Source organism: Stegodyphus dumicola, chromosome 4 (assembly GCF_044657685.1).
Source record: "Stegodyphus dumicola isolate Sdum_Otavi_A_Nest chromosome 4, ASM4465768v1".
Classification (NCBI taxonomy): domain Eukaryota; kingdom Metazoa; phylum Arthropoda; class Arachnida; order Araneae; family Eresidae; genus Stegodyphus; species Stegodyphus dumicola.
Window position 1 is genome coordinate 250,720,557 of NC_140771.1, and position 12,682 is coordinate 250,733,238.

The 12,682-nt window shown below is 32.6% G+C and overlaps 1 protein-coding gene across 1 annotated transcript in view; it reads right to left on the reverse strand.

Moving 5' to 3' along the window:
• Trpm (transient receptor potential cation channel, subfamily M) overlaps window positions 1-12,682 on the reverse strand; it is a 1,045,900-nt gene that overhangs the window by 17,907 nt on the left and 1,015,311 nt on the right. The window contains exons 22-25 of the mRNA XM_085816215.1: window positions 8,341-8,467; window positions 7,384-7,574; window positions 4,943-5,075; window positions 111-317 (exon numbers count right to left, since the gene is read on the reverse strand). Of these exons, the coding sequence (XP_085672341.1) occupies window positions 111-317; window positions 4,943-5,075; window positions 7,384-7,574; window positions 8,341-8,467 (658 nt within the window). The remainder of the gene's footprint in view (window positions 1-110; window positions 318-4,942; window positions 5,076-7,383; window positions 7,575-8,340; window positions 8,468-12,682) is intronic.

The following is a 12,682-nucleotide window of genomic DNA, read 5'->3' on the forward strand; positions in this document are numbered from 1 at the left end:
AATATGCAAACGATGATAATTTACGATATAGCTTTCCAGAAACAAATAGTCACAGACAACATAAGACAAGTTTTTTTTTAAATAAAACAAAACATTTCATGTCTCTTTACCTGTGGGAGTGACAAGACGGTCCTTTTCCGGATCCTGGCTCGGCCATCGATGTGACTATGTAACGGTGAATGACTGCAAGGGAAGCCGCGGTTTGCTCAGCTAAATCTTCTAATTTAGTAAGCCGGAAATCGAGGGTTTTGATGCAGGCCGTTGACTCTTTCTCACGATGATTAATATCTTCTATTCTTTGCGACATCGTCTCAACCCTTAAAAAATGGGCAATGATGCAAGTTGTACATAAAATGAATTTAATATATAACTTAAAAAAGTATTTATTAAACTTTCGAAAGGAAAGCAACGCCTACTCAAAGAAACAAAATATACTTTTACTAACTTTAATGATCTGGATTATTCCTATAAACTTAAGAACATACTCAAAAGTTGTTCTTTTAAATTAGGTGGTTTAATCCTAGTATAATGAACACATGGCGACTTTTGGCGACATTATGATGAGCAGTTAACGCGGTATATCTGATAGGTCGACGACAATTTTAAAAATCGCGCCAAAGCCATACCATATACTAGGATTTTAAAAACTAGGCTTCTGCTCATAAGTCTAACTATCACGGTACCAAACGCCTTAGCATAACGTGGAAGGTAGGTTTATTTCGATCTTACAACGGAGGTGTAACTGAATAATAACAAAAATAATATAAATTAAATGTGCAGATGTTATAAAGATTTAATTGTTAATAAATTAAATGCTAAAGATTTAATTGCTTACATAACTAATTTAAAAAATAACATTTTATTTTTCGTACTTTCATCGAACAAAAACAAATATACGAAGTACTTAATATTAATAAAATGAATTTAATAGTGTATACTATAGTATTTTGTTCTGCAAGAAATGGTACTATCCAAAAAGACGCCAACTATTTCCTTCATCACAAGAATGAAACATGTGTATAATAAGTTGCAATTTTTTAAAAAATTAATACATTCTTTTTATGTTATTCTTTCCTATTCTTTCTGTTTCTTCTATTAGCCTCATCAGAATCTAAATTAGGTAGTATAATGGTACAAAGGTATACAACCGCTTTGAAATACCATTTCTATGTCTCCTTCGCAGGTGCACACTTTCGAATATGTCCTATTTGATTATCTTCCGATAAAAGTTCTATATTTGCTTTAGCTTTTCTATCTTTCAAAAGCCACTTTGCAATTACTGGAGATGGAGGTTTTGTGGTAATAAAATCCCATAAATCCTCCTTAATCAGCAAAAATTTGTTCGAATTCCTGAGTATAATAATTCTATCATCTCTCATTCAGATTATCGACGCATATACGATTTATATTCGCAGTCGCCATTACTGCACAATCGTTATAAAGAACGAACGAAAAATGAAAGTTCATTCGAATTTAATTTAAAAGGCCGATTGCAAATAACTACATACGTTTTTATAAAAGTCTTCTCTTAATCACTGGGACCATAACCTGCTAAAATTAATTTCACGCACAGCGATTTAATAAAACAATAATTAAGAAAATTGAACAGTAAAACTACGGGATCAACATTTCCACTACTGGAAGTTCAGATATTATATTGGCAAACTGTCAATAAAGCTAATAAAGAAATTGCATCTCGGGACATCCAGAGGTATAAAACAAGAACAGAATAAATGAGTGATTACGACATGATTTCAATGTTAGAAAAAGAAAAGAGGGAATTGATAGCCCCACCTTGCAATAGATATGGAAAAGCAAATAATAAATATATAAAAAGACAATAAAAGTAAACCATCTACTTATTTTATCCAGATGCCAGTAATTTATGTGGATGGCCATGAGATTTAAATGGAGCAACAGTGATGACTGACTGAATAAAACGAATGGTTCAGGTACCATCTATCTGGGAGAAGAACAGCTCCCGCCAGTATCTGGGGGGGGTCGCTATAGCAACAGGGCTAATATATTTCAACTAGGTACGAACCAAGGGTTGCCGATTCATTTTTAAATGCGCCAAGATGGTAAATTGAAAAGTAAATCTTCAAGACACCCCTACGGAAAATGGGTCAAGACTCATTTCTATGGCAACAGACACTGCAGACTATCTGGCGAGAGCTTTTCTTATGATAGACATATAAATTATAATAATATTAAAAGTCGATTTGAAATATTTAAAAGAACTACAAGATAAACATTCAGATGTGCCTTTAGCTCCTGAAAACAGAGTTCCAGATGGCTCTAGACAAGTTAAATTTACTAACAACTTTATATGATAAAATACAGATAAAATTCATTATAGAAATTTCAAACAGTATTTGAAAATGGGTTTATAATTCATAGACTTCTGGAATTTAAACCATCCCCTTAGTTAAACAAATACATAGATGTGAATGCAGAAATGAGAATCAAAGCTGCTAATCATTTTGAAAAAGATTTTGAATAATAATTTTGAAAAAGACTGATGAAAAGTTGTTTAGAGAAACAATGGAAAACAATTAGGAAGATAATTGACGCGAGATTATGTTGTAAAAAGAAAAAGTTAAAAAATTAATCATTCTGTTTGACAGAAGCTTAGCTGCTGTTCATTTGAATAAAAATTCAGTCACCTTTAATAAACAAATCTGTGTTGGATGAAAATATTAGATTTATTAAAAGAGCTAGCATATGACTCATTATAATATTACGAAACATAAATATTCAGATATTATGCTACTGTATATGGGTACAGATAGTTCTGCATTTTAATAAAACTAATGATTTTTATGCAGATATGAAAGATAATTAGTTATTCTGATCCATCTGATTATCCAAAGTAAATACGAATAAATATACAAGTAAATAAGAGGGTTTTAAAAAAATGAAAGATGAAAATGATGGCATAATTAGGGAAGAATTCTTTGGATTGAAAAAGAAAATACATATCTATAAAACTGAAGTTATAACTAAGCAATCAAAAGGCGTCAAAAATGTGTCTTTAAAAACAATATTGCATTTGAAGACTATAAAGACTGTTAAATAACAATGAGCATTGATCATGAATTTAACTAGATGTATAAAACATGACTTATATTACACATTTACTGACAAAAACATGATTTACACTGACTTCACATTTTTATACATGCTTGTACCACGCATAAAACATGGTTCAAGCGAATAAAAAATTACTGCCACGTACAGATGACAGACGATTTATTTTGGATGGAATTCACACGACAGCCATTCTAAAAATTTTGTCGTTAGATAATGTCCCATAAATAATGGAAGAATTCAAGAGCTTGAATTCTTACACCGAAACTCTTAAACTGAGCGAGTTAAATCCAGGAAAATATAAACTGATATATTTGAAACACGTTTTATAAAAATATGATGTGTACAACACATGAGTTCCTTGTACGGAATATTAAACTATATGCATTTTTTATTGCATTTCATTTAAACTTATTGGATTGAATTAAATCTGCTTTGTAGATAGCGCATAAACCACAATAGAATAAATGCACTCTTTAGAATTCACTCTATTTGTTTACCATAGCGACACTCTGGCGCTAGGTTCAATAAACAGCGTTATATTTCGTTGATATTATAACTCACTCAGAATGCACAAAATTTATATCATTTGAAGAATTATGTAATCGTTGCCACATGTTCTATTCAAATACTCTAATATATCTAGAACAATATATAAAAGAAATTAAGCAAACAAAACAATAAAGAAACAGTTTTTCGCAGACGATTTAATATTTTTCATTAAAATAATTCAGTTCTCACTTCGCGACAAGGCAAAAATACATAAAAACTCAAAATATCTGTATTAAAAATTACGAAGTAAATCTTAAACACTTATTTCCACGAAAAAATTCCAGAAATGATTAAGCAGGATTTAATTCTCAATAATAAATGAAGGTGTTTTCTTTGTTGTTGGGAAGCTTAGTCTTTCTAAGCTTCCCAACAACAACAAATCTAATATTCTGCTATTTCAAATGTAAACAAATATGTCCGCCATGATATTTAAAACTTAATTTCACTTAAGCAGGTTTTAAATTGTTGATAATTGCAAAAATATTGCTTGAAGATTTACTAAAGGCATAAAAACCTTAACCGGAAGTTAAGAACAACATAATTCAATCATTTTTAAAGCAAAAAATGTACAATTTACAAACATATAAGAGTAAAGAAACTGAGATCACTGAGCCGGATAATAGAGTGGATATGTATATAAATATATTTATATACGTTTGGTGCAGCCAATTGCAACCAAAATACGAGGTGCACATCTAGATGTTATAGCAGTCCTATATACAAAATTTTAACGTTCTGAGGCTACTCGTTTTTGAGTTATGCGAGATACGTACATACGTTAGTACAGACGCCAGGAAAAATTCTCTTCAGAATTCATTTTAAAGCAATTTTATAATTTTTTTGGAGGAAAAGAGTCTTTTATTCTGTCCTTATGTGCAGATATCACGCAAAAACATCGTTAAATTGCATTCGATAACGGTCAAAATGGATATTTTCGTTGAAATATACTGCCTGAAACTTTTCGCGATTGCAATACTTCCTTTTTACTTCGTACAAGGAAGTAAAAATATGGAGATTTAACAATAGATAATTTACCGGTAGATGATGAAAAAGGAAGTTGTTAGTTTAAAAAACTGTCATGAGAAACTTTCTGATGAAGCCATTGAAGAAACAAATAGTGGGAATTATATTTTTAATTTCAAAACAAAAGTAAATAATAAGTATTATGACCACGATATGGAAAAAGAAAATATACTATATGAATGGATACTGTTAAGTAAACCATGTGATAAAAGTGCTGTACTGTAGAAAGAAAGAGCACAACCAAGTTCAAATGTATAAAATGTGTGAATTTTACTACCTTTCCGTGGTAAATCGAACTTGTTCCTCTGTAGACATATTTAGCTGCATTTCTTTTTCCCTGAAATATCCTTCAACACATTCTTCTTCAAAATCGTAAATCGTCTGAACGTCATTTTCGGATAAAAAAAGCTCTACAAGCAAAACAGAAAATCATGAAATATATCTAAAAAATTACTACGTATATATCATAAAAACAATCACCACTTAGCCACGATATTTTCTGTATTTACAATTTCATTATAAGTACTCATCAGTTTCACAAATGCGTTTAAAAATGGTAATTAAATCCTGAAATTTCATAATATGTGTCAAATTCGTTATTCATTCTTCTCGCCAAGAAAAAAAAAAAAAAAAAAAAAAAAAAAAAAAAATTCGAAAGCAAACATTATGTTTGCTTAATTATGTACAAAATTATTTAACCCTTTGCGGCACAGTGTGTCCTGTCTGGACACACCTAAAAATTTCCTTCTGTACGCTCAGAAAAAGTGAATGAAAAGGATTTATAAGTTACTATAGGTTTCTCTGAACCTTCTTAATTTATAGCAGATGGCAGCTTAGCACAAACCAGCACACATATTTTAGCCATGTTTAGTTTTTTAAGACCCTCATTTTTCAAAGAAATCTTCCAGATTTTTTTTAGGGTATAAAAGGAATTGCCTGAAAAGAAATTTCTATGTTATTGTTTTGACTGTATGATAATCTCCTTATTTTATATTAGTTTTAAATTTTTACCTCGAAATCTTGCCTAAAATCAAACGGCGAACCCTAGGTGTGCCCAGAGTGGGCTCACCAATCATCTAGGACAACTGAGAGTCTGTATTCTTTGTTTTCCCGCATATCGTCGGTCAGTTCATTGACAACAATGCTCGGTTCAGCACTCTTTTCGAAGCTCTATTCAATCAGTGTGCCACTTGGGCACACCCACATAATTAAAACGATTTAGTCCTATCTTCACAAAGTTTTACTTGTGTACTCTTCTAGGCCTAATTAGACTGCCTACTTTTTTTTTTTTTTTTTTTTTTAATCAAAACTTCAACTTTAAAAAGGTAGCGTGCCAGAAAAGGTTAAGAAAGATATAACATAAGGCATTTGTTCTAAGCCATCCAATAGAGATGTTTAAATTTCTGAAAATGAGCTTTTGGAAATGTCAATAATTGTTGTTATCAATCGAAGATTGTTGATAAAGATAATAATCTAAGAAATATCTAGGTCTTGAAAGAACAGATGACTGCAGAAGAAGGTTATAATAACCTTTTTTTTTTTTAAACTAAACTAAACAAAAACACACCTACTCATAACTGAACCTCTACTTATGGCTAAGTAAAACTTGAACAGATAATAGGATGTACAATCACAATAAGGTAAAGATCAGCTACACGACTGGCTCCTTCTTTAACAGCAAAGCTGAAGCCTAGAATATCAATATAATCTAAAGAATGTGGCTAGCACTAACGGTTCACTTACTGAGCTACTTCAAACATGCGGCATCAATTTGGAACTCTCCTACCGCGAACTCTTAACACTACTGCTTAAGTACTGTTTCCAGTTCACTTAAATTTGCACATACAGTACAAAGTCCGTAATCCGGACTCGTCAGGACTTCGGCGATTCCGAATTAGGGGTTTATCCGGATTATAGATTAAAAATATGAAACCGTAATTTATGAAATAAAGAGCAATTATGATTTAAAGGGTATCAAATTTACAAAAAAAAAAAAAAAAAAGCTTAATATTTATTTGTTTACTTTATTAAACATTCCTTTCAATTTAAGTTGTTTCGTTTTTTGTGCTAATACTTTCTCTTTAATTCTATAAACAGACATAATTCCTTGTTACAAAGTTCCACTGTTCAAGTCCTGCAATTGCTGTGTCGAGAATACCGACTAACTTGTCAATCGAAATACCTCTCTCTCACTTTCTTCACTATCGGAAGTGCGCATGGGTAAATGCTTTACCGGCATGCGTAGCGGACGCGCGCATTAAAAGCGCATGCGTAAGTTTGTGGCTTTGAAGTCCGGATTATAGATCATTCCGGATAACGGACGTTTGGATTACGGACTTTGTACTATACATCATTAAATTTTCATTCTGGCAGGATACTGAAATCAGAAGGGAGAGGAAAGTTTCTTTATATAAAAATAATGGGTTAGAACAAAGTAAAGTCTTTACAAAACATATAACACAATAAAATATAATAAAATACCTTTGTTTTAACTTTTAATAACTATTTAACCATGAAAACACAAGGTGCTACTAAACATATCTTCTATTTTGCGAAACGTTACACAAATTTTTGAGTTACACCAAGAATTAGAAGAAACTTGAACAACTGCCAGCACTTTACAAAATGTAATGGATGTAAATGAGATTGGTAAGATCCATTTAATTTTTTTTGATAAAAAAAAAATTAATACACAATGTATTATTCCATATCACTTACTTAAGCCGTGGTCGAAAGAATCCTCCTTGCCTTGGCATCGTGTTAAGAAGTACTTGATGAGTAGATGAATGTGAGAGAAAACTATGAGAGGCGGTGGAAGTAAAGGTTTTTGTTCGTACTCCATAACAACTTTAAATCGCTGGCTCTTCCAGACTTCTTGGGACATGTTATTCACTTCAAAGAAGATATTGCTAGAAAAGTAATTAAAATTATCAATGGAAAATAATACAGCAGCTAAGAAAACGACACAATCCGGGGAAAAGTTGCATTTGTATCTCCGAAATTAAACAAAATGTTTGGAGAAAAACTTTCTCGCAGAAATTTTGTTTAGTATGAAATAGGAGATGTTGAAACCCAAGAGTAACAGTGATAGTAATAAATTCACAACTGGAAATACAGCAAGAGAAAAAACAAATGAAAAAAAAATGTGTCTTGATTTTTCCAACTGTTGGAAGATGATCCCCAACATTCAGGAGACTCAAAGTACCTTTTAATCCAAAAGTAATTTTTAAACTTTCAGTGAGACATATGTGTCATAAAGGGTTAACACCCACAACTGAAAGTAAGCTAGAATTTTAACTCCATTTCGGAATTAAGTACGGTTATTTAATAAAACAAAGCACTCGTGGGCTGTCTTTATTCAGAAGAATTTCTTCATGGAGGGGAGGGGGGCATTTTAAGAAAATCAGACTTGAAAAAATGTTATGTAAGAAACTCATTCGTTTGTCAGAAATCGAAATTACAAAGTGTTTATATAGTCATAACAAAATAGTATTTGAAAATATTTTTATGCTTAAGATTCATACACAGCTTGAATAAAATAATAAGATGGCATTTTTCATCCAATTCGACTCAATATTATGCTCATGTATACATAGTCTAGCTCTTTTTGTATTTTTCATATTCAAATTTAAAATGTCGTACGCTAAGAGAAAAGAATAAAAAATATCTACTTACTTGAATACCGCTATTAGCAAATTGACTAAAAGTATATTCGCTATTAATAAGTAAATAGCCATAATTGCTGGGTTGATCCACATTCCAGGACGACATGGAGTTTGCCCAATTTTGTCACCACATGATGCTACAAGAAAAATCAAAGCCCTTAGTACAAAACTGCGCGTAAATAATAACCCTACGAGAAAAACATGATGTGTTAGAAAGGTAAATAAAAACATTTGCACATTTATATTACAATGATCCCTTATGGGCATCTATTTTAAGCTGATTCTTCCTGGGGAAGGGTCTACTAGTGTCAGGAATTTAGAAGGAGGAGTTTTATATTGCTCTTTTCCAGAGAAACTGGGGTAGTTCGCTTTTATATTTTGGCAGAGTTATATCTCAGATCGCTCTAAAGAGTCTATTTAAATGTTAAACAGGATTTAAAACTTGCAGTTATTATGGCCAAGGTAATACAGGTGAAGACTTCACCTCTCTTGGCTTGGCTACAATAACTGCAAGTCATGTTCATCAAATTATAGGGTGATGACAATTGTCTGATGACACACACATTTGCTGCGCATTATTGGCAGCATTGCTGCGAATTATTATTATTTGCCGCGCACTGCTGCGCATACGTGAAGACTTCACCTCTCTTGCCCTGGCCATACATCATAAGTGCAAGTTCATGTTCATCAAATGACAGGGTAATCACAATTGTCTGATGACACACACATTTGCTGCGCACACATTATTGGCAGCATTGTTGCGAATTATTATTATTTGCCGCGCATTGCTGCGCATAGGTGAAGACTTCACCTCTCTTGCCCTGGCCATACATAATAACTGCAAGTCCATGTTCATCATATTATAAGGGGATCACATTGTCTAACGAAAAGGAGTATTAGTTTAGTAAAATGACGCTTGCTGTGTAAAATACAGGTGCACCAGCATGCTACGAAAGGATCAAGTGACTTGAAGATAATGGGCAGCATTCAAGTTTCTTCCAAGAATGTAAATGTTATGTTTCTTTCAAGAACGTCAATTTTATCTATGAGATGACAAGTGTAAGCTTTCTAGACCATTCCAAAATCCCGAAACTGTTGTCAGTCTCCTCCCCGGTTAAGTTGTATCCATGGACGTTCCTGCCACCTTGGATAAAAACCTCACTGGTTTTATAGGATGGTCCGTAAGCAAGTGTTGTAAAGGGATGATATGAATCTGCAAGAATCTGTCAGCGCTTGCTTCAAACGAATTAAAGGGTTGGACACAAATGACATTCATACGCCTTAAACACATACACACATTCAGCCACTTTCAGGTTGTACAATAACCTCGTAGAAAGAATGGTCTGTGGCTGCATGAAACAGTACCAGTAACAGCTTGTGCAGTACCAGGAACAACAGTACCAGTAACAGTTGAGACGACCTATATTGGTCATTAGGTCTTCATTGGCAAGGAGGACCGGGTCATCCTCCAATTCAAACAGTAACACAATTGTTACTGGTAGTTATTACCCACTACCAGTAACAGCACCAGAGTGAATTTCATCGAGGAAAGAACAGCGCGACACAGCTGGAATCTTAAGTCACCAGAACACCCAATCTTTGCTTAAAAATAAAATTGGACATATATTTCTCGCTGTGGTTCGAATCAACCCGTAAACAGTGACACAGAATGCATACCGTTGCGTTTTTGTTATCACATTCAGGGATATGACGAAGATACAGCTGTTTTCGAAATGCTTCCGTACTCGATCCGCATTGAAATTTTTATAGATTTCGTGCAACATAACCTGTTTAATTATTATCATCTTTCTTGACAGCCGACGAAATTTCTTTTCTTTTCTCTACATTATTTGATTCCCTGGTTTATTAGCCTTGAAATGCTGTAAATAACGTTTTAGAGTCAATAAACTTTCAACTTTACGCAATGAGCATTTATTACCGCATGATCCAGCTCTCTGATAATATCAGGTGACTGAAACCACTCATGATATGTCATAGAAATTATGTTAATATCATTGCTGTATTGGCACAGAGCAAATTTTAAAAACGGGTACTGATTTTGTAGTGGTATATTTCCGCTGAGGAACTTCCATGATGCCGGTGTCCCAAGTGACTGAACTGCTTTTCATCCTGTTCCCTTTATATTTCCATCGCCAAGTGGGCGGTGCTTTTGTACAAGGAACAGCTGCTCATCTTCAATAAAAGAACGTAATTGCTTAACCAAGTGTCATTATTTGGAGTCAGATCATCATGGAATTATCGCTACACGACAAAAGTCAGTTATGTAACTCATAATATAAAAGCATGTTAACTGTTAATAAACAGGCATGTTAAACGGATAACTACTTTGAAATGAATTTCAAATTAAGAAATGTCAATGAAACCATTTTGCGATTGAGATCAAGACGAAGTTTACGGTAGAAGAAAATTAAATAACTCTTCTATCGTTCATTAGAGTGCCTTAACCATTTAAAAATTTTTATCCTGTTTAAATTAAAAGAAAATTTCGTCAATTGGTAAACTCGGATTTCGTTCAAACCTCCTGTATTTGCCAAAATCTCTCAGATTTAATTAATGATATAATTCTGATTCAGCCCTTCCAAGAATGGTTAAGAGTTTTATTCGATAATTGTTTAATGTTTTCCTGTTTTGGTCACTGTATTTCCTGTTTGGGCCACTGTGTTACTAAAATTGCTCTGGCTATTCTAATAGTTACTAAAATTGTTCTTGCTATTCTAATAGTTACTAAAGTTGGTCTTGCTATTCTAATAGTTACTAAAATTGGTCTTGCTATTCTAATCGTTACTAATTCTTGCTATTCTAATAGTTACTAAAATTGTTCATGCTATTCTAATCGTTACTAATTCTTGCCATTCTAATAGTTACTAAAATTGTTCTTGCAATGCTAATAGTTACTAAAATTGGTCTTGCTATGCTAATAGTTACTAAAATTGCTCTTGCTATTCTAATCGTTACTAATTCTTGCTATTCTAATAGTTACTAAAATTGTTCTTGCTATGCTAATAGTTACTAAAATTGTTCTTGCTATTCTAATAGTTACTAAAATTGTTCTTGCTATGCTAATAGTTACTAAAATTGTTCTTGCTATTCTAATAGTTACTAAAATTGTTCTTGCTATTCTAATAGTTACTAAAATTGTTCTTGTTATTCTAATAGTTACTAAAATTGTTCTTGCTATTCTAATAGTTACTAAAATTGTTCCTGCTATTCTAATAGTTACTAAAATTGTTCCTGCTATTCTAATAGTTACTAAAATTGTTCTTGCTATGCTAATAGTTACTAAAATTGTTCTTGCTATTCTAATAGTTACTAAAATTTTTCTTGCTATGCTAATAGTTACTAAAATTGGTCTTGCTATTCTAATAGTTACTAAAATTGTTCTTGCTATTCTAATCGTTACTAATTCTTGCTATTCTAATAGTTACTAAAATTGGTTTTGCTATTCTAATCGTTACTAAAATTGTTCTTGTTATTCTAATAGTTACTAAAATTGTTCTTGCTATGCTAATAGTTACTAAAATTGTTCATGCTATGCTAATAGTTACTAAAATTGTTCTTGCTATTCGAATAGTTACTAAAATTGTTCTTGCTATAATAATAGTTACTAAAATTGTTCTTGCTATTCTAATAGTTACTAAAATTGTTCTTGCTATTCTAATAGTTACTAAAATGGGTTTGTATTGTTGCGTGCGTACGTGTTCGTAACAGAATGAATGCACGCAGGTCCGATGATTGGTTGACAAAATTTATGTTATCAAAAGAGTCCTTTCGAGTTCTGGAACTTTCCAAGAAGTACTCGTACAGGTGTTTACAGTGTCACAGAGTACAATCAGGAGTTACACTTCAAATTACTGAGAATTTTAAACACAAGGCAATGCAAAGCGCAACTAAAGAGAAAGCGAAGCCGGAGATATCCTCAGTACTCCGAACTCACGCTGAAATAGCAACTCGCAACAACAACTGAGGAACTGATATCCTTTCCGCTGTTATATAGTTTTTACCCAGCCGCCCAGATATTTCTAATACTTTCTGCTTCTCGAAATTACTGGAAGACATACGAGGACCGAATACGGTTATAGTTACACATGAAATCAATTACAGTTATTCAATTACAATACCTAGTACGGTAACACAGAGAACGGACCCAAAAGTCGCTAAATGGTCCCCAAGTTTGGGCCATTTCTCGCCAAATTAGCAAGATACTCAGTGTTGCATAAACTTACCCCTCTATTCTTATCTTTCCGACGCAGCATCATTTCTCTCATCTTTTCATGTTACATTACACAGAAAAATACAAGGATTACACATACAATTTCATTAAAATTATCTAT